This window comes from Bufo bufo, chromosome 3 (genome assembly GCF_905171765.1).
Source record: "Bufo bufo chromosome 3, aBufBuf1.1, whole genome shotgun sequence".
NCBI classification, from domain to species: Eukaryota; Metazoa; Chordata; class Amphibia; order Anura; family Bufonidae; genus Bufo; species Bufo bufo.
Window position 1 is genome coordinate 488,965,445 of NC_053391.1, and position 23,788 is coordinate 488,989,232.

At 41.1% G+C, this 23,788-nt stretch overlaps 1 protein-coding gene across 2 annotated transcripts in view; it reads left to right on the top strand.

The window, feature by feature from the left end:
- Positions 1-23,788, top strand: part of UGGT2 (UDP-glucose glycoprotein glucosyltransferase 2) — a 499,843-nt gene that overhangs the window by 235,549 nt on the left and 240,506 nt on the right. For both annotated transcript variants that reach the window (XM_040425306.1, XM_040425307.1), the window contains exons 22-23: positions 8,721-8,852; positions 21,505-21,632. In XM_040425306.1, coding sequence (XP_040281240.1) covers positions 8,721-8,852; positions 21,505-21,632 — 260 coding nt within the window. The remainder of the gene's footprint in view (positions 1-8,720; positions 8,853-21,504; positions 21,633-23,788) is intronic.

Consider the following 23,788-nt stretch of genomic DNA (forward strand, 5'->3'; position numbering starts at 1 on the left):
ATCCTGTGGTTTCTCTATAACGAAAAAAAATTTCAGTGCACTCTCTTAATTTTCTTCATAGTTTTCCCTTTTTATTGACTTTTTCATGAAATCTAATGTGATTCTGTAATATTTCTCAATTGCTAAAACATAATCCAGTTCAACTGAATCAGGGACTGTCTCTCTATGTTGCCACATAAAACTGGAACAAATCAAAACTATGCTACTTAAAATGTCCTTAAACCTATAAGCATTTTTAAACGGTTAGAAATGGCTTAAAATAATTTTTGTAATATATGATTACTGATTTTATTGTTTTACTCACCAAACATGCCACCAAAGTTTGGTTTTTCTGTAGCTTTTCACTACAGCACATATAGATCCATGCACCATAGCAATGAATGCAGTGTACGGATTTTGTTTTCTGCAGTATGCTCTGCAGTGATCTCCCGCGTGTGCCTGCACCCCTCAAACCTCTGCATAGCACATTGGTGCATGATACTCTGCACTCTGCTATGGCAGGCTTAAGCAAGAAGGACAGCGGATGTTTTAAAAATCTAAAAAAACGTATAGCTCTTCAGAAAGGCCCAAACTCTGGGTGCATGTTTGGCTAATGTAATAATAAAATTAATGAATAAAATATACACTGACAAGCAAAAGGGTAACAATGTTTTAAACTTTTGACTTTCAGACTCCATATCTCACCATCCACTACAGCTTCAAACGTGAAACTACCATAATTTTATAGACAGTCATCTTGGTTATCTTATACATAGGTCAATTGTTTGAATCCAGGAACAGCCATGAAAAAGAGTTCCCAAAAAAAGAGAAACAGTATCTTCCAGCTCAGCCAGCAGTTTCTTGGCCAAGAAAATTGCCAAACTGCATCAAGTGAGTGCCGTGACAGTTGGAAGAATACAAAAGGAAGTCTGTCCATCCATTCCAAAGCCAAGAGTTTGGCTTCCAGGCAAAATATCGGAGTCAACAAGTCGGCTCATCGCAAGGCCTATCAGTGCGACAAACACTGCAGTGAAGTTGGCTTGTATGCTTCTTAATAGTGAGATCACAGACATCCATGCAAGCACCATGCGACGTGCATTACACAAATCTGGAATGGTGGTCCAAAAAAAGCTGAAGAACCCTCGACTTTAATATCGTCATAAGAAACGTTGGCTCGAGTTTGCCAAAAAAAGTATGAACAGTGGACAGTAGAAGATTGGAAAAAGGTGATTTGGAGTGATGACATGAAAGTCAATAGACTGGGCTCTGATGGGTGCAAATGGGTCTGAAAGAAACCAGAGAAATTGAAGGAACTGTCAAGCTCGGTGGAAGAAGCCTGATGATATGTTGTTGTTTTACAGCCAAAGGCATTGGATACTTGACCAGGATCGATGGTGGTCTCAATGCTGAGCTATATGTGAGTGTCCTACAAGACAAGTTACTTCGAACACTCGAGTACTATAGGTATGAAAAGGCCGACATAGTGTTCCAGCAGGACAACGACCCAAAGCATATGTCGAGATTGGCGAATAAATAGTTCAATGATAATGAAATAGAGGTGCTGGATTGGCCCCCACTGTTCCCAGACCTCAACCTAATTGACCACTTGTGGGTAGAGTTGAAAAAATAGATGTATTCATACCCTAGTGAGTAGACCAGTGTGCACCAACATTGGGAATGTGTAGAAGAGACCTGAGAACAGATTCCGGTTGAGACATGCTTGAATCTGATCGAGAGCATGCCCAGAAGGATTCAGGCCGTGTTGAAAGCCAACTGTGGATTTACAAAATACTAACAAAATAATAAAAATAAAAATTTGGGATTTTAAAACAAAACATTAACAAGGCAGTTACATGACAAGACTCTGCATAACTAATCATATGATAAATAGTTGCAAGTCCAGTTTACATATGAGATAGCCAAGATGATTGTCTATAAGATTATGGTAGTCTCCCGTTCAAAGCTGTAGTGGATGGTTAGATATGGAGTGTGTAAGTAAAATGTACAAAACATTGTTACCCTTTTGCTTGTCAGTGTATTACAAAAATTATTAGGCCATTTCTAACCGTTTAAAAATATTAGGTACACCTAAAAAATATATGTAGCAAAAATATCCTTGTTAATATCTTATATGAAATCATACCAAACAAAAAGATAGAGATGGCACCAATCGGTGCAATCTTCTTTTATTTCCTCCAGAGCTGGATACATCAAAGCTAGATACATAAAAGCTGAATGTATAAATGGCTTGGGGCGGACAGACATACAGTGCAGTGACAGGATATACGACGAGGGCCGTTTCGCACCTCAGCGCTTCTTCAGGCCAATAGAGGCGCGAAACGGCCGTCCGTCGTCTTATATCCTGTCACTGCACTGTATGTCTGTCCACCCCAAGCCATTTATGCATTCAGCTTTGATGTATCCAGCTTTGATGTGTTCAGCTCTGGAGGAAGTAAAAGAAGATTGCACCGATTGGTGAGTGCCACCTGTATATCTTTTTGTTTGGTACTATTCAAGTCTATTGTGGTCTGAGCACCGCCAGGTTGCTGAGGTTTGCACCTGTTATGCATATGTGACATTGCCTGTTTGGCAGAGGAAGTTAAACACAGTGCCACTCAGACTATTTTCTAACACGTGTTTTATACAAAATCAACTTAGTTTTTATATTGCTTATGCCGGAATGGTAATATAGGTAAGAGAGTGAATTTTCTGCTATAATACCTAACCCTGTTTTTGTTTGTGCACGTATTCGTTTTTTTTTATGCAGTATGCTAACTTACTAAGAAATGCCCACAGCTAATATAAGTTTATTGCTTTTAAGGTATGTAAAATTCAAGCTGTACAATTTAACTATGGAATTGATTTCACAAATTAGTTGCTAGATTACTTCATGAATGAGTAGACAAAAATTGTATATTCTGCATAACTTCTGGTATCTGACCCTTTCGCAAAACACAAATGCTAATCGAGGTTGTGAAGGACTTCTTCTTGCCAATCAAAACTTGGATATAAAGTCATTTCTGGAATTTACATATAGATTAAAACTGGAACATATTATTTTGCAATTTAATTCAGTGATAAATCTCCTTTCAGCAGTTGCAACAATGTGAAAGTGTTGCTTACATAACTGTACAGTATCATAGTCACAGCTTAAAAGTGTAGTATTACATATAGGCCGATAAAAATAAGTGCATTTGAATTGATCACGTAGTGCCACTTAAGAAAATGTTGTTTTCATACAAATGCATTGATAAATGTTAAACGTTTTACTTAGCAGTTGTGTGTATGGATGTGTTACCTACTTTTACAGTGCATTCTGAAAGTCTTCAGACCTTTTCAGTTTTTTTTCATGTTTTGTTATGTTGTGGGCTTGTGCTAAAATAGAAAAATTCTAGTTTTTCCCTTTCATTCTGAACTTGGTACCGCATAATGTTAAAGTGAAAACAATGTTCAAGATCTTTATTCAGTTATTGAACTAAACTGAAAAATTGTATTGAAATAAATATTCAGTACTTAGTCAAAGCACCTTTTGCCAGCGATTACAGCCTCCAGTCTTCTTGGGTGCCACAAGGTTTGCACACCTGGATTTAGGGATTTTCTTCCATTCTTCCCTGCAGACTCTCTCATGCTCTGTCAGGTTGGAAGGGGACCGTCGGTGGACAGCCATTTTCATGTCTTTCCTGAGATGTTCAATTGGGTTCAAGTTAGGGCTCTGGCAGGGCCAGTTAAGGACATTCACAGAGTTGTTGCTAAGCCACTCCTATGTTGTCTTTGCTGTGTGCTTAGTGTCATTGTCTTATTGGAAGGTGAACCTTGAGCTCAGTCAGAGTTATGCCCTTTTCACACGGGTGAGAATTCCGTGCGGGTGCAATGCGTGAGGTGAACGCATTGCACCCGCACTGAATCCGGACCTATTCACTTCAATGGGGCTGTTCAGATAAGCAGTGATTTTCACGCATCACTTGTGCGTTGCGTGAAAATCGCAGCATGCTCTATATTGTGAGTTTTTCACGCAACGCAGGCCCCATAGTAGTGAATGGGGCTGTGTGAAAATGCAAGTGCGGATGCAGTGCGATTTTCACGCATGGTTGCTAGGTGACGATCGGGATGGGAACCCGATCTTTATTATTTTCCCTTATAACATGGTTATAAGGGAAAATAATAGCATTCTTAATACAGAATGCTAAGTAAATTAGGGATGGAGGGGTTAAAAATAAAATTTTAAATTTAACTCACCTCATCCACTTGTTTGCATAGCCCGTCTAGTCTTCTTTCTTCTTCTTTGAGGACCTGTGAGGAAAAGGACCTTTGGTGATGTCACTGCGCTCATCACATGGGGTCCATCACCATGGTAATGGACCATGTGATGAGCGCAGTGACGTAACCAAAGGTCCTTTTCCTCCCAGGTCCTCAAAGAAGAAGAAAGAAAACGAGCCGGGCTACGCGAACAAGTGGATGAGGCGAGTTAAATTTAAATTATTTTTTTTTAACCCCTCCATCCCTAATTTACTTAGCATTCTGTATTAAGAGTGCTATTATTTTCCCTTATAACCATGTTATAAGTGAAAATAATAAAATCTACCCAAACCCGAACTTCAGTGAGACGCTTTGCACTTTGTTTTCCCGCAATGCACCCACATCTTTTCCTGCAACGCCCGTGTGAAAGAGGCCTAACAGATTAGTCAGGTTTTTGTTTAGAAAATCTTTGTACTTTGCTCCATTCAGTTTTCGCTGAACCCTGACCAGTCTCCCTGTACCAGAATCTGAAAAACACCACCATAGCATGATCCTGCCACGACCGTGCTTCACTGTAGGGGATGGTATTGGGCAGGTGATGAGCAGTACCCAATTCCTTCAGACATGAGGCTTAGAATTGAGGCCAAAAAATGGAATCTTTGTTTCATCAGAACAGAGAATCTTGTTTCTCACAATCTTAATATCCTTAAGGTGCTCTTTTGCAAGCTCCAAGCAGGCTATCACATGTCTTTTACTAAGGAGAGGCTTGCTATGGTGATGGTTGACATTCTGGAAGTTTCTCCCATCTGCACACAGGATCTTTGGAGCTCAGCTAAAGTGATCATTGGGCTCTTGGTCATCTGTCTTACCAAGGCTCTTCTCCCCCAATTAAACAGTTTGGTGGGGCAACCAGCTCCCATTTAAGAATTATGGAGACTACAGTGCTGTTGTGAACTTTTGATTGCAGCAGAATTTTTTTTTTTGTACCTTTCTCCAGATCTGTGCCTCCACACTATCCTGTCTCTGAGCTCTACAGATAGTTCTTTCCTCCTCATGGCTTGGTTTTTGCTCTGGTATGCCTTGTCATCAGTGAGACCTTATATAGACAGGACTGTGTCTTTCCAAATCCATGTCCAATCAACTGAATTTGACATGGGTCGATTCCAGTCAAGGTGTAGAAACATCTCAAAGATGATCAAGAGACATAGGAGGCCCCATAGCTATATTTTAAATCAAAGGATCTAAAAACTAATGTCCATGCGAAATTAAGTTTTTCCTTTTTAATAAATTAGCCAAGATTTCGAACATTCTGTTTTCACTTTCTGATTATGGGGTTTTGAGTGCAGATTGATGGAGTGAAAACTAGATTTTTTTTTATTCTATTACAAGGCCGCAATATCACAAAATGTGAAAAAGCGAAAGGGTCAGAAGTCTTTCCAAATGCATTGTATTTTTGTAGGCCTTCTGAAAGAACAAAAACCCGAAGGGGAGATTTATTATATCAGTAGAAAAGTCTCAAATTTTGTCGCCAATGCTGTTGTGCAAAAGAATCTACGACTTTTTAGCTTTTTCTGACACCCTCACCACTTTTCCAAAACTTGGGCGGCAAGCGGTGAGCCACGGGTGAAAATACTGCAGCCCATTTCTTTTAACAGCATGTGTGACAGAAACCCGATGCACATGTAGGGAGTAAGGAATAAATAGAACCCATAACTGGTGACTTATTTAACTTTTCAGCTGCAGATCTGTCAATTCCCAGGCTCTTCTTTTTTTGTTCAAGATGGCCGCACTGCTGCTTAGACTACCTGATGCACACTGCATCGGTAGTCCAAGACACTTAATGCTTGTCCAGCCCTGTTCTTTGATTTTCCAGAACTGCTCACATGGGCAGTGCTGACCAATCCAAGGGCGGCAGGAGGTATCTTGGGCTACCAAAGCGCCAAGTAGTCTGAGAAGCGGTGTGACCATCTTGGGTGGCCGAAGAAAAGCCTGGAAATGTGTGAATCCGCAGATGAAAAGTAGGTCACCAGGTAAGTGTTCTGTTTATTCCCCGGAATAGCATGACTTTTCTTCTTGAACCAGAGAGTTTCTTTAATGATAGCTATGATTAAGACCGCATTTAGCATTAAAAACATGTAATCATCCAAGTTAATGTTTTAATATACAGATCTACAGTAGAAGGTGTTAAAATAATTCCTAGTGTGTTAACACATAAGCTTATTATGCTGGCTTATTTTAACCTATTGCTTATCGCAGCACGACTATATACAACATGGCGATAAGACCTTATCTGTAACCCGACATATAAAAGCGTTAGGTTACCTAACGATCTGCGGGCATCCCGTGGTGCTGCAGATCTCTGTGACTGCGCTGTCATTAGACAGCTGTGGTTACAGAAAGTATCCCGGAGACCAGCAAAAGTGGTCTTACTGCATGGTGTCGTTGTAACACCCTGTCACAATATAGAGTGAAGAGGCTGGTGGGGCGCACCCGTCTTGATGTGAGAGCGTCTCCTGCTTACTGTAAAATTAACTGTGAGTTTGCAGTCTCTGAATTAACTCCTTTCTGCCCTGACTGTGGCAGGAAGTGGTTAATTCCCTTTTTTAAAAAAAATAAAATAAAAAGTAATATAAATAAATAAGTGAAAGAAAAAAAATGTAAAAAAAAGTTTAACCATAGTTATGAGTTATAGTATCGCTAACTACGTACACACAAACACATTTTCCCCACATTTTCTTTCATAAAAAAATCTAATAAAATAATTATTTATTACTTTTATAGTGGACTTTTTGTGTGTAAACACACATTTTTCATTTTTATTTCATAAAAATAATTTCATAGTTTAGTATGCACACATTTTTTTCATTTATAAAACAATCTGAAAAAAAAAAGCCATACAATGAATACATAAAAAAGTCACTTTGAAGGAGTTTCTAATGTTTTGGCACTGTACAACATCTGTACTGGCAGTATGGTGCCACAGAACCAGCAATAGAAAAATAGGCCTGTCAGTGAGGCCAGCCAGTAAATAAAGTATGCATATAGAGTCCAATTTCACAGTACAAACCTACATTAATGGTTTTAGAAATGTTTCTGTTCTTGAAAAGAAAATTGATGAGAAAGGAAGAAACATACTTTTTTCATAATTTTCTGTTTTTCCTTAAAATATATATATTTTTTTAAATATAATATCTGTCATCTAATGGCACAAAAGAAAGTTCTAAGGTGTGCCTTGAAAAATATTAAATGCATGTAGGTTGGCTCAGAAATTAGTTATTTGCAGTTAGATAGGACCATTGCTAAAACTGAACAATTGTCCTGGGAAAGAAGGAGCATAAACACCCTAGTAATTAAGTAAGCAGTTTACAATGTACAAAGCTTCTAAAGCTTAAAGCAGCTCTGTCACCAGGATCAACCCTATAGCCCAGGGCTGGCCAACCTGCGGCTCTCCAGCTGTTGTAAAACTACAATTCCCACCATGCCCTGCTGTAGGCTGATAGTTGTAGGCTGTCTGGGCATGCTGGGAGTTGTAGTTTTGCAACAGCTGGACAGCCGCAGGTTGGCCAGCCCTGCTATAGCCCATGATGAAGCTGAGTTAATCGATACTTTCTTTTGATGGTCAGTGCCGACGTTCAGGAGAAATTAACACTTTTTAAATTTTATGCAAATGGACAATTGGAGCACCAGGGGGTGGGCTTATGTGTGGCTTACGTGTGTCTGATTTCTTGCGCCTGCGCACTGGTTTCTTAGCATGGCACGTGCCAGTGACGTCACTGAACTCAGAAGTGGAGGAAACTGCAAATGAAGCTGATGGCGCCTCTACTCCCGGGTTCAGAGACATCACCAACATGTTCGCACTAATCAACTTCGTTGCTCAGCAAGCAGCAGAAGACAAAGTGTGCACACGCCATCCTTGGAAACCAGTGTGCAGCTCTGTCAATCTAAGGGGAGGGGGGCGTGTTTATAAGGATGAAGGCGTCAGTATGAAGCACCAGGGTCATCGCTGGAGCAGTGCTCAAACCGCATAAGCCTGCCTCCTGGTGCTCCAATAGCTAATTTGCATAACATTTGAAGCTATATGCCTGGTTGTATAGAGTTGATCCTGATAACAGAGCCACTTTAAAGTTGGTTTAAAGTTGAGTTACACTGTGGGGATAACGCATTGACCCACTAATGTTGGCACTTGTTCCATTGTTATCTTAAATAAAGTCTCCAATGTTTGACTAAATCACACACTGGGTCAAGTTTTGTTTCAAGTATTGATACATTTTCAACCAGAAATGGATTTCGGGTATGTGGCTGGAGCAGAAATAAGCCGATGAGCTGACTTCTAATGAGAAAAATTCCATACACATTGACAGCGCATTAAATCTCAAAGCCTGCAGCATATACAAATGTTAGATATTATTTACATGTGTACTGTGGGTTTATCTTTATAGTGAATCATTTTATGTTTTGTAAAGAAGGTTGAAATGACAAAGTAATTACTGTTTTTGTATCCTCAGGAAATGGATGATGACGCTTTTGAAAAGAAGTACAATACTATGGGAGTAGACATGCTTCGTGCTCAGGAATTGTACTGTCATGAAGTTCTCAAACTGTTGCCTGGGCAGATGGCTGTCATCAGTAATGGAAGGGTAAGATTAATTAATTAAAGGGGTTGACCACTTTCTGGTTACAGTTGACCAATATGTTTGTAAGATGACTATAGGGCACTTACTAATATAGTCTTATATTTTGCTCCATTTGCTATATTTCATAAGGCAGGGATGCCCAACCTGTGGCCCTCCAGCTGTTGCAAAACTACAACTACCAGCATTCTCAGACAGCCTACAGATATCAATGCATGTTGGGAGTGGTAGTTTTGCAACAGCTGGAGGGATGCAGGTTTGGCATCCCTGTCATAAGGCATTCTCCCTTTAAGGGCCTGTCCATAAAACAACGGCTGATGGAGGGTCATGTGACCAGCAAATCACTCAGTCTCCTCCGTTCAAATACACTACATCGGCCCTAAACTTTCAACGTTACAAGCAGGGGCGTAGCTAAATTCTCATGGGCCCTGGTGCAAGAGTTCAGCTTGGGCCCTCCTTCCCTCAGTTCTTTGCTGCAAGGATCAGGGGTACATCTAGACTTTCTGCTGCCTGAGACAAAAATTGAAACTGCGTCCCCCATTCCAAATTTTTAAACCAGCTCAACTGTTAAAGACCTACTTGGAAATCATTATATACAGCACTACAAAACATACAGGATAATACAGTGCTACATACCTCTTACATCCAGTGCTGTCTTCTCTGATATAGACATTCTCTTTCCTAATCTTCTCCATTCAGACCAGACCGCCATGATAATTTCTTTTATAAAAATGCCCCTTAATGTGTTCCAGTACAAAAATCCCCCCTTATAACGTGCGCCAGTACAAAAATACCCTCTTATAATGTGCACCAATGCAAAAAATCCCCCCTTATAATTTGCGCCAATGCATAAAATACCCCCTTGTAATTTGTGCCAGTGCAAATTATACCCCCTTATAATTCGTGCCAATGCAAAAAATACCCACTTGCAATGTGCACCAATACAAAAAAATACCCCTTATGTGTGCCAGTACAAAAAATACACCTTTATAATGTGCACTAGTACAAAACACTCAAACTAGTACTACAAACCCTCATAAACACACTCTGCTCAATTCCCCTAAAGACGCCAGTTTGAATGGTGAAACATGTCGGGGGGGGGGGGGGGGGCAGTGTCTGAGCTTTTTAGCACAGCTAGTGCACATAGGGTATAAAGCAGCACCTAGGATCTAAATAATTCCTTCAGCGAAGGGTTTAAAGGACAGTGAGCCGTGAACTAGTGCGCAGTACTGGCTCATTACCCCCCAGCTAGTGAAAGTAGACTGTGAGTTAAATAGCTCTATTGTAGAGAGAAAAACACAAAGCAACCATGTGACACAGCTGATATTTTTAAAACAACTTTATTTTGTTTATTTAATTTTAACAATGCACCTAATAAATGTTATGTTTTAATAATTAGCACATGAAATAAATAAAAGGCGTTATTGGTCTTAAAGGGCTTCTGTCACCCCACTAAAGTCTTTTTTTTTTTTGGGGCTAGTTAAATTACTTATCCTGCGATATATGAAAATATAATGGTGTTACTTACTTTGATTCAGCAGTTTCTTCTAAAAACAAACTTTTATAATATGTAAATTAGGTCTCTACCAGCAAGTAGGGCGGCTACTTGCTGGTAGCAGCTGCAGAAAACCGCCCCCTCGTCGTGTTGATTGACAGGGCCAGCCGGGATCTCCTCCTCCGGCCAGCCCTGTCGGCATTTTAAAAATCGCGCGCCTGTGTTCATTCTGTGCAGGCGCTCTGAGATGAGGAGGCTCGCCTCCTCAGAACTCCCTCAGTGCGCCTGCGCCGATGACCTCACCGAAATAGAAGACGTCATCGGCGCAGGCGCACTGAGGGAGTTCTGAGGAGGCGAGCCTCCTCATCTCAGAGCGCCTGCACAGAATGAACACAGGCGCGCGATTTTTAAAATGCCGACAGGGCTGGCCGGAGGAGGAGATCCCAGGATAAGTAATTTAACTAGCCCAAAAAAAAAAAATGACTTTAGTGGGGTGACAGAAGCCCTTTAAGGACCATTTGTTAGTATACACTAGTACAAAACATACCTATCACGACCGGCATGCCGATCACATACGTGACACAAAGGGAGGGAAAAGGAAGGCCCTGTCCAAGGGAGAGGGAAAGATGGTGACCCCTAACTCACCTTGAGGCTGGCACCTGACTGCCCTGACGTCCCTAGATGGGTTTCTCACCCGTACGCTGATCACGTTCCTAAACCCTGGCTTTCCCTAAGATGAGCCCTACGTAGTGAATAGGGCGGTGGGAACACTAGTCTGCACCACTAACACTAAAGGGAAACACTAGGGAGAAGACAGACAATACTGACAAAACATATAGTCCCCGGTGGGCGACAACAAACAACCAACAGGGATCCGGAGGGTAATGCTCCGATACGACAACCAGGGATAACAGCAACTCAGCTCCAGTGGGTCAGTATAGAAGTCCAGGCAGGAAGCTCTATATCTGGCAACCAGAGAAGTGAGAGAGGGGAATATAAGGAGGTTGGGAGTGCTGGACAAGAAACAGCTGAGGAGAAGAAGCAACGGATCCCTGAATGAGACAAAAAGGATTGCAAGGCAAACCCAGAAAGCTACCATTAAGTAACAGCACTATCTTTAGACATAGAGCACGCAGCCACCCGCTGCGACTTCCTGACCCCGTGTATAATGGAGTCAGACGTGGCTCTTGACACCCTCGTGACAATACCCCATTATAATGTTCTCCAGCACTAAAAATACACCCCTATAATATGTGCTAGTGCAAAAAAAATGTGCCCTTATAATGTGTGCCAGTACAAAAAATGTCTTTCTGTGTGACAGTACAAAATGCTCCCCTATTTAGTGCCCCCAGTAGATGCTCCTATAGTGCTCCTCCCTACCCATGGTGGCCCAACAGCATGGCGCCAAATAAAAAACAATAAACTCAAATACTTACAGTACCTCCATGCGGCTGTGAACAATGCGGTACAGGCTTCTTCCGACCGGTTTCCTGAGCTGTATGGCTACCTGGCTCAGACGGCCTGATGATGATTACTTCATGGGGCCATCTGTGACGGCCTCTGATAGACTGTAGGCACTAGGCCTGAAGAATATCAGAGGGAAAGGCGGTGCATGGAGACATTGCTCAAAAGTACTCCTTTAAGGATAAAGTTTAGGAATTTAGTGCTGTAAAAAATGGGAATCTTATTTGCCAATCTTTAACCGCTTCACGACCGCCCATTGACGATAAACGTTCTTGGGCTGGTCATTTATCTCTGAATGGACATTCTGGAACGCCCATTCAGAGATGGCAGCTGCACGCTAATCGTGCAGCTGCCGAGCTGGGGGCCCGCTGTCGGTGACAGCAGGGCACCCCAGAGAGAAGGCAGGGACAGTTTGGAGGTGTCCCTGCCTTCTAGATTGCTGTATACACAGCGCTCAACGAGCGCTGTGTATACAGATGAGGAAGTGCTATGCTGCTTCCTTTCCCAGCCCGGTGGCCATGTGACCACCGGGGCCAGGAGAGTGCAGGAGCTGTCGGGTCTTCTACAGACCTCGATCAGCCCTGCACTGAGGCTGTACAGCACTGTATACTGCTGTACAGCCTCTGGGGGGTGTATTTCCCCTGTAACTGGGGCTACTATGTCAGGCCCAGTTACAGGAGAAATCAATAGTGGGAAGAAAAAAAAAAGTGAAGTTAAATGTCCCCCAGAGGTCTTGTATGACCTTATGGGGGACGCAAAGTGTAAAATAAAAAATAGAAAAATAAAAAAATATAAAGTGTTTTATAAAAAAAAGGTTTCACATGTAAAAAGAAAAAATTCTCCAATTAAGTAATTACAAAAATAGAAAAAATTAAATAAAATAGACATATTTGGTAGTATTTCGCGTCCGTTACAGCCAGCTCTATAAATATATCACATGATCCACCCTGTCCGATACTCACCATAAAAAAAAAAACTGTCTCAAAAAAAGCCATTTTTGTCACCTTACATCACAAAAATTGCAACACCAAGTGATCAAAAAGGCTTATGTCCCACAAAATGGTACCAATAAAACAGTCACCTCATCCCGCAAAAAATTAGCCTCTACATAAGAAAATCGCTCAAAAAATGAAAAAAAAAACTATAGATCTCAGAACATGGAGACATTAAAACATCATTTTTTTGTTTTAAAAATGCTATTATTTTGTTAAAGTGAAATACATTTTTAAAAAAAGTATACATATCAGGTATCACCGTGTCTGTAACAACCAGCTCTATAAAAATATTACATGACCTAACCCCTCAGGTGAACACCGTAAAAACAAAAAATAAAAAAAAATGTTGAGTTTAGGAGTGTTACATGTTGGTCTCTCTTTCTCTTCACCTGAAATGAATCTGAAGAGATTCAGGTTTGTTAGAATTAAACTTTCTTGAAATATTCAGGAAGAATTCCAAATCAATAGAAGTGATTTGCTCATCTCTAGGCTAAAGGAACAGGGGGGCAAGGAAACGAGACTGTCTCAAGAATGTAGGAGCACAGGAGAGACTTATTCAAAAGAAGCACTTTGGCACATGTCCCACTAGACGGCAAAATCATATTAACCTGACATATTGTTGGTAAAGATTTGTTGACACAATCAGGCACAGAATTTCACATTGCAATATAACAGACTCACAGTGATCATTCATGTGTTCCCTAATCTTTTATCACATTCATCACTTAGAATACTCATTGATTCTGTCACGTTGATTGCTATAATGTCTATATGCTGAAAAGGAAATCCAACAGTGCCATGTGTGCCCTCAATAACGTAAATGTATATTCTTAATGCAGTGTGCTTCCCACTAGCTGCATTTAATCCTTCGATGGAGTAAAAGTGTTGATTCTTTGTAATATTGGAAGAAATATGGCCTAATCATAAGTGTATGCAGTTAAAGAGAGTTAAGTGCTGTGGTTTATGGGCTATCTTGTGCTGCTGTGCATGCCTTTTAACCATAAATAAAAGCTTACAGGCAATTATTACACTGTGCTTTGAAGATAATTATATAAGTCTATAATGGATAGTTGAACGCTTCGAGTAAATTTAATGCATTTTATTTTCACATTATCACAGAGATATTGAAATTTGCATTTTTTTTTTCGTTTTTTTCCATTCTTGTTTTAAATTTCGTTGCCAATTATTCCTGCAGTGAGTTAAAACAGTTTTTTTTATTTTTTTATTTATTGTGCTATCGTGGAAATGATTTCTGGCCACTGGCTTGTGCACTTTGTAATGGAGCAGACGTGAGATGAGCCTAGCATAGGGCTTCACCAATTACACATTTTATATTTTATCCACAGAATACTCCAGGCTACCACATGAAATTAGTATGGTTGTGGAAATAATTCTTTGTTATATACACCGTATATAAATCATGAAATGAGAAACCTTTTCAACCATGTAAATACTGGGCTGGATAATCCTATATAACACATTATATGCTGGCAGAAAATGCTGCAGGCATGAGGATTAGGATTTCATTCTGTCTGTCTAAAACTGAAGAGTACTCTGCAAAATACCCTTCTGCCATTAATAGTGTATGGTATATGCATGTGCTGGTATATATTCCTGTATTGTGCAGTGCAGGCAAAAACCATATGATTTTTCAGTACTGCTTTTGTCTGCAATACAATTTTAGGTGGTTTAACTATATGTTGCATCTGTAATAATTTAACTGACAAGTACCACAGTAATTCAGGTTTCCCCTGGTTGTCTCCACGATGGGACCCCTGAGCCTAGTCCTGCCTGTGCCATGGACAGGAAAAAACACTTGAGGTTAAACTCGTCCCCTCCGCCGGCCCCATTAAGCATGCTGCAGTTTGTGTCGAGCCGATCCACCGCGCTTGCCTGCCGGAACATCCTGCTGGATTGTCGCTAGCGCTGCTGTGAAGGTAACTTTAGCCTAGAGGTAGAGGGAGAGCACACAGCAATTTGAACCTGAAGCAATTATCCCCTATTGCTACGGAGGGAGACCGCAGTCTGTAGGGATAGTGTGGGCGAGGTGCTCGTGGGCTAATGTCCTATTGTGTTGTGTGCAGACTAGAGTAGGAGATCCCTGTAATGGATCTCTTGGCACCCCGACCGGGTACCTCCGTTAATAAATGCTCCCAGTGCCTCCCGAATTCCATGGAAGTCACATTTGGCCGACCGCAAGCATGGCTTTCCTGCCCAAAACAGTTCCACAGATTTAAGCTGTGCGGCAGGTCTGTCTTCTCCTTTAAAGTTAGTATGGGCCATAATCCTGAAGGCAAGAGGCTGGCAAACAGGCCCCTCCAAAACCCAGTGGCGAGGTTATTTTCACCACAATCCCCAATAAAGACAAGAGAGGGATTCCCAAGAGCTCACAGAGTGTAGGATACGGGACTGCATTATACCTACAGAAGATGGTGCAGGGATATAATAAATCTATAATCACTGAAACCCAGTGACTTGCCTGAATGGGCGAGATTTGTGGGCAAGCTAATTGTTTGTCCTGTTTTAATGAATATTATAAAAAAAATGTTATGTTTAGCACTCATTTGTCAGGCAAGTTAACCCCATATTAAATCAAGGCGTAAACATTTAAATTAGCAGTTAATCGTACTAAATAGTAAATTGGCAAAAATCAAGCCTGCTACCCTCCTGGAGAAAGACATTTTTAAGGATGATCCTGTAATCATCAGTTCAAACAACTTTTCTCCCACAAGTAAAGATGAACAATTTGATCAAATTAGTCAACCTTTTAAGAACAAAAAGCAAGACAACAATCAGACAAGCTATGAAACTCTTGGGACACATGACTTACATTCCAGCAAGACCACTTCAGAAGATAGTGTTAAAATAGTGGGACAGAAACTTGATATCTTTAGACTGGAGAATAATAATCAGGTAAAAATATGACTATTATGGTGGCTTTACAAGAAAAAGCTAAAGAAAATTATACTCTGGATTAAAGAGTCATCAGTAACTGGGACAGTGGATGCCAAGACTTCAGTATGGGCCTAACTTAATTTCAGGGGACTTGGAACAGCTCATGACACACATGTAAAGGTTCTTTTCAGATAATGTGACAGCAGTGTTGTATATTTGACATTATGGGGGAACAAAAACAGACCGTTTTCAAAAACCATCAAAGATTTTCTTTTAGGCAGAAAAGAATGTTCTATGACTGATGGCGGTAAATCTAAAAGTTTCAGAAAATCAGTGAGCAGATTTTCTCAGCAGGGAACAACTAGATCAGGGGGGATTGACTGTTGGATGCAGCTTTTCATTTGATAATAAAAAACTTGGGGAGACAGAGTGTAGATCTTTTCGCTACAAAAGTAAAAATAAAAATGACAGAATTTCAGCTCGTTGAATCCAAAAGATCAGCGGACAGTGGCGGATGCTTTCTCCATAACATGATCTCATCGGATGGCATATGTGTTTCTTCCCATCATATTAATCTCAAGGATATTGCTGAAAGTATGCAGAACAATATACCAAGGTGGTATGAGTTGACCTATATTGGCCAAAACGAACATGGTTCAGTTTTCTCCTGGGAATAAGTATTCAAGGATCCTATGCTTCTCCTGATATCTCCAGATCTCTTAACTCGAGGCCCGATACTTCATTCAGACATTAAGTCCCAGAAGTGAACAGCCTGGAGGCTGAGCAGGTAATGCTACAAATCCAGTGCTGCAAATATCAAGTAAGGTAAATGCTGCAAATATCAAGTAAGGTAATAAATGCTTTGCTTTCCATCCATAAAAGTTCTAGATGGATTTTTCTGCGACTGTCGCGTCGCAGTCGCAGCATGTCGCATGTTGCAGTGCGACACCATAGACTGCCATTATAAAAATTGTCGCGCGACATTGGTGCAACAAAATGTCGCGCAACAAATGTTGCAGTGTAGTTCTGCCCTATCTGTCGTGCGACAAATGTCGTCGTGTAGACCTAGCCTAAAGCTGCAAGTTTCAGCTTTAGGGGCTCCTTTTTATACAAAATTAATCTTAACGTGGTGCTTAATGGATTTTTTAGGACCTACATTTGAACCTATTGAAGAAATACCTATAAAATTACTCACCTCGAAAACAGTGTTATCGTCAACATGCAAGTTTACAGAGTTTCAGGCCCTGTCCGCAGTTTTTTGTATTTTCAATGTTTTGATAAAAAAGTGTATTTAAGCTACATCCATCCTTTCTACCATAAGTGGTATCATCTTTCCACAGATCTTAGGATATTCATTTGGTCAAAGGCCAAAGAATGATAAGGAAAAATAATTTCTTGGATGTGTACAAAACAGTTCTAACATACACACAAAAAACGGAGTATTGGGGGAAGGATACTTAAATTATTCAATATTTAGGCTCAATAAGGGTAAAAATAGCATTCAAAAGTGTACTTTCAAGATGGATTAGACAAACTATTTCTGGTAGAGAGGCACCTCAAGGATTGAGAGCTTATTCTACTAGAGCAATGGTTGTGTTGCGAGCTGAGAGAGTCTCAGCATCTTTGGAACAGATTTGCCGAGCAGCAACCTGGAAAAGGACTCATATATTTATAAAAAATTATAAGCTGGATGTCCTGGCAGATTCACTTTTGGTTGACAAGTCTTACAGGCTGTAGTCCTACCCTAGGAATAATATTACAAGGGGAAAAGTGTAATTACACTAACCGATAATTTGGTTTGCTGCAAGTCCAGCACCCATAGTTTAATTTCCCTACAAAAAAAAAATCCTGATTATATTTATTTGTTATTCCATGCAATGTTATGGGTCCTGAATGTAAGACTTATTTGCTTAAAGTGTAACTGCCATTTCACTACCAAAAATAAAATGTCTCTAACCTATGTGATGCTGAAGGTAAGATATTCATGAAGCTGCATTTTTCAGCTAATTTTACCTTTCTGATGCCTGTATTCAGCCCTTAGCAACCATATTTCTCTGTGCCTTTTATTTCAGCATCTTCCTAAGATGGCCTCTGCTGCACTTCCTATGGTGATCTTTGCCATGTCCTTGAGGCCATCCTGTATTTCCCCCACTTCCCATAAGCCCTTGCTCTCCTCACATGAACTAGCAGGACCAATCAGAACGCAGATAACTTCCCACAGTACCCAGAGCAGTATGTATCATCACATAAAGCTAACCAGAGACAAGCCCTGCAATTACATTAAATCAGTACGCATTTCTTTTAACCTCTTAATAGCCGGCTGTCCCTCATTCTCTTCTAGACTGACAGGGAGGGAGGGGGCTGCTTTAGCTGCTTATATCTTTGGTTTGGTACTAGCTAGAAATATTTGGCTTTATATGCTGACATTCCAAGCTTTCAGACAATACCAGAATGACATAAATCTGTTCAGTACATGGAAAGATATCAATGATAGAAATCGGGATGCTGTGAATGAAGCTGAAAGTGAAAGCAGATTTTACCCGCAAATATTCCCGACTCTATTTCTAACAGGGATTTCTCCTCTGATGCTTGGACTAGAGCTTTCAAACAAGACCAGTTGCATATTTCTAGCTGCTACCATTGAGAAGATGTCACCATCTAAAGCACCCCTCCACTTTCTGCCTCAGCCCAGCTCCACTCCAGCCCATCTCTCACTCATCATCTTCAGATTGTGAGATGAGAGCTGCTGAATAGGAAAGTAGCATGCATTTGTCGGAGTTATTAGCAGGTAAAACTGAAAATGATTACATAAGTCACAAAAGCACTTATACAGCAGGGTGTACTATACCATTAGGGAATAAAAAAAAATGAAACAGCAGTTACACTTTAATAATATAAAGTTGTGCAGAATGCTTACCATTGACTATTGTTTCTTTAAGGTAAATTATATTCTTTCAGTACAGGCATCCTCAAACTGCGGCCCTCCAGCTGTTGTAAAACTACAACTCCCACAATTATCTGCTGTAGGCTGATACCTGTAGGCTGTTCGGGCATGCTGGGAGTTGTAGTTTTGCAACAGCTAGAGGGCTGCAGTTTGAGGATGCCTGTTTTAGTATCTTCCTACTGTGGTTCTTTGTAAATCACTGAGGGTGTAAATGGGAGGGGAAGAAATTCACCTCCCAGAGTGTTTTTCCTGTCCATGGCAGAGGTAAGATAAGATATGATGCCTTTATTGTCACGGATGAAGTTGCAGATAGCTGAAACTTATAAATAAACGACCGACTGGCTTGATCCCAAACTAAGGAGCATATAGGTGAGCCCTATAAAACCCTAAGAGCTCTCCCTGACTGCTATGCACATACAAGGGTCTCAATGGTAGCCGATTGCATGCACACGTACCTAAGACTGTGTGACACCTGAAAACCCTATAATAGTGAGTTGACACGACCACCGGCTCCCTGCACTTAATACAGACGGAGTCAGGGTCACCTAGAATCAAGCCAGCAAGGAAACACAATAAAGTAAAAGTCTTATCTGAGCAAACAGCAGCAGCAGCCTCCAGCAGTGAACACTTCATCCAGGAAGTAGTATAAACCGCAAAGTGAGGCAGTATGGGAGGGAATATAAAGGAAGATGATTAGTCTAAGTAAGTGACAGCTGGCAGAAGGAAAGGAGATGACAAAGTGAAACCAAAACAAAGAACGTCATACAAGAGGTAGAGAAGAACGTCTGCCAGACCTTCTCACAGAACTGGCGGTGACAGGTGGGACTTGTCTCAGGGGTGCCGTCTTGGAGACTTCCAGGAGACCAGATTACTGATAAATGTAATTACACTTTTCTGCATATTCTTTTTTGTTTATGTGGTTGTTTACCAGCACACATAAATACATCCCAATGATCTGAATGATTTAACAATTCTAAATAATAAAAAGTTCTGTTAGGACTGATGGAAATCTGCTGTATTGGTCATTTATGCTTAAAGGGGTATTCTGGTTACCATAAATATAACTTATATTTTAGACTAATTCATCATCAATAATTACCTAATATAATGTAAATTTCACATATTTACCATTCATTAGTTATAAAAGTAGTTTTCTTCCTCTGCCACCCACTGTGTTTCCTCCTAAATTACCATCTTATTGACCTGTAGTTCTGAGCCTTCCTTAGGTCGAGCATGCTCAGTGTGTTGCTATCAATTCTCTATCAAATGTCTTGTGAAACAAAGGGAATGTTGGTGTGCTGGTGATTACTGAGTAGAGGGGGCGTGACTGGGCTGTGTATCAGGCAGCCAATCAGTAAACAGCAACACTCACAGCAGGAAAGCTGAGGATTGTAGTTTTGTGAGGGAAGATCAAGCACCATGATACTCTGTGTGTTGCAGGCTCACACAGGACCTAGACAAATGGATTGCAAGGTAAAATTAAACTATGGTTACATGTATAGTTATGGGTTCTGGTTGGGTCACAGCTTGTAGCCTTAATGCAGTTTTTCAAAAATTAAGTTACTTTACCGGAATGCCCATTTAAAGGGGTTGTCTGGTTTCAGAAGTACAGCAGGATACTCCTGGGATCCAATAAAGAACAGGTAAATACTTACAGTGACAGATCCCATGCTACAACTAGGCTGGGCTCTGTTTACCGAGTGCAGCAGTGACATCACATCAGCAACACTTGACTGCTGCAGCAGTAATGTGCTGTCAATGTGACATCACCAATGCAGCCAGGTAACTAGAGCCCAACCAAGAGAGCCAGAATCTGTCAGCTAAGTTATTATCAGTTTTCTATTTCCGATGGATCGCAGATGTTATCTGGTTTCCTCCTAAAGGGGGGGAAATATATTCACATTTAAGATTTCTGCATAGGGACTATACACAAGCCAAATGCGGTCACCGGGAGCAGGCAGTTCCGAGAACAGCCAGACGAAGGCCCTCGGTGGCTGTTCTCGGAACTGCCTGCTCCCGGTGACCGCATTTGTTTCAGACCGGCTCGCAGTGCAGGCACAGGTAAGGGCTTACCTGTGCTTCGCCAGACTTGTGAGTTAAGATGGCAGCCCGCATGTGTTCGCGGGCGAACTGGCCATCACTGCTTGTGAGACATTAATCCTCCCCTCCTTTCTTATGTTCAAAGTAAACTGTTGACTAATTATTAATAACCTCTTTTGTTAAAACAAAACAAAAGCTGTGAGCACTTAGTTGGTGGATCAACTTAACAAAACTTGATGAATTCCTTAGACTCATAAGATAAGTTGATAAGAGCCATTTCACCAGGGATCATAATACTGGCATGTAGGGCTAATATATCCAGATTTCAGGTTTGTCCTCCTAGTAAAGAGTGCCATAACAACAGGCATTGAAAATGGGCAAACAGCAGAGAGAAATTTTGAAAACACTTACACAGCAAAATAATTTTCAGATGAGGATGTTCTCTAGAGTGCAATTTACGGTAAGATTATTTTAGTTTATTGGTAATTAAGCATATATCAAGCTGAAGGTTAGCTTATCAGTGTATCAAAGAAAACTGCTAGAAAATACCAAATATCCATTCTTTTTATATCTGCTCCCTGAGCCTACATGTACTTTACCTTCAGGTACTGAAACTCATTGTAAAGATTGTCTACATTAAATAGATAACAACATGCATTTATGTGAGAGTCCTTGGCTTCTCAGTAGCAAAACACTCCAGATTTAAATCTGCAAGCATCAAAGTGTCAAAATCTAAATGTCAGAAGGAGGTTCAAAGGGCATAGAAGTGTTATGGTACTGGTTCTTGGTCAGTTATTTTGCTTTGTTTCTTGTTTTTTATTTTAGATACTGAGAAATATTACTTCAGATGACTTTCATGAAGAAGACTTTAATTTATTGGAAAAGACTGCCTATACTAGCTCAGCAGAGAAAATAAAAAACCTTGTGAAAAAGATGGCAGCGCCATCCAAACGGTAACTATAACTTTTAGTAAGAGATCCACTATGAAAAATACATTGTCTATCTATACGTTTGCTGGACCCGGACCTGTCACCATGAAATGCAGTGCAATCTGCAGGCAGCATGTTAAAGAGCAGGAGCAGCTGAGCAGGTTGATAAATAGTTTTGTGGAAAAAGATTTAGTAAATCTAAATCTCTGCTATTTCTGACTTAACATCTCCCCTGTACAAGTTATCAGTGATAGTATTCCATGTGTGTATACAGAGATAGCTGTTAGTCACTGATAGTTGTACATAGGGGAGGTGTTATCAGTGATTGATGGCATTCTCTGTATAAGTGTGTATACAGAGATAGCTGTCAGTCACTGATAGCTGTTCAAGGAGGTGGTCTTAGGTATATAAATAGCAGAGATTTAAAGGGACACTGACAGGCCCAATAAGCATAATTACCTATATATATATATGACTGCACAGGTCTTCTAATCTGTATTAAAAACATATAAGTATTACTCCTGTCCACCTTATAAATACAGCAAACTGTTTTATAACCTGATGTAATCACTCTTCTTTCTGCCCAAGGGGCGGCATTTCAGCTTCACTTCTGCCCAGCCAGCCGCGCCCCAACTGCCGTTTTGAAGCGCCGCCCAGCTCATCAATATTCACTTCGCTGGGCGGCTTCTGCTGTCCCCAACGTTCCGAGATCCTGCGCATGCCCAATAGAAAGCTATGAACATCGGAATCGCTTTCAGCTTCTGCGTGAGGGTGCCGGGCGCATGCACAGAAGCTGAAAGTGAGTCCGATGCCCATGGGCGGCGCTTCAAAACGGCGGTTGGGATGCGGCTGGCTGGGCAGAAGTGAAGCTGAAACGCTGCCCCTTGGGCAGAAAGAAGAGTGATTACATCAGGCTATAAAACATGAGTTTGCTGTATTTATAAGGTGGACAGGGGTTATACTTACATGTTTTTAATACAGATTAGAAGACCTGTGCAGTCATATATATAGCTAATTATGCTTATTGGGCCTGTCAGTGTCCCTTTAAATGTGTAAAGAATGCTGAAAGCAACTATGTAAGTATTTTTGATAAAAAAAGAATAGTCTACCAAGACAGCTCCTTTGCCTATCTTGCTGAATTATAGAAGGGGGTAAAAGGGGGTTGATGGTAGAAAGAGCGCCAACAACATGTTCCACCATGATATAAAGTATCTCACAAAAGTGAGTACACCCCTCACATTTTTGTCAATATTTTATTATATCTTTTCATGGGACAACACTGAAGATATGACACTTTGATACAATGTAAAGTAGTCAGTGTACAGCTTGTATAACAGTGTAAATTTGGTGAGCCCTCAAAATAACTCAACACGGCCATTAATGTCTAAACCGCTGGTAACAAAAGTGAGTACACCCCCTAAGTGAAAATGGCCAAATTGTGCCCAAAGTGTCAGTATTTTGTGTGGCCACCATTATTTTCCAGCACTGCCTTAACCACCTCCGGACCGCTGTGCGCACAGACGCGTCCTGGAGGTGGTTGATTCATTCCGAGTGGACGCGCCGGCGCGTCCTCTCGCGATGGCCGAGATTTCCTGTGAACGCGCGCACACAGGCGGGCGCGCTCACAGGAACGGAAGGTAAGAAAGTGGATCTCCAGCTTGCCAGCGGCGATCGTTCTGTTATGATAACAGCGTCTAATATACCTGCTACCTGGTCCTCTGGTGGTCCCCTTTGTTTGGATCGACCACCAGAGGACACAGGTAGCTCAGTAATATGTTGCACCAAGCACCACACTACACTACACCCCCCCCCCCCCCCCCGTCACTTATTAACCCCTTATTCACCCTTGATCACCCCTGATCACCCCATATAGACTCCCTGATCACCCCCCTGCCATTGATTACCCCCCTGTCATTGATCACACCCCTGTAAAGCTCCATTCAGACGTCCGCATGATTTTTACGGATCCACTGATAGATGGATCGGATCCGCAAAACGCACACGGACGTCTGAATGGAGCCTTACAGGGGCATGATCAATGACTGTGGTGATCACCCCATATAGACTCCCTGATCACCCCCCTGTCATTGATTACCCCCCTGTCATTGATCACCCCCCTGTAAAGCTCCATTCAGATGTCCGCATGATTTTTACGGATCCACTGATAGATGGATCAGATC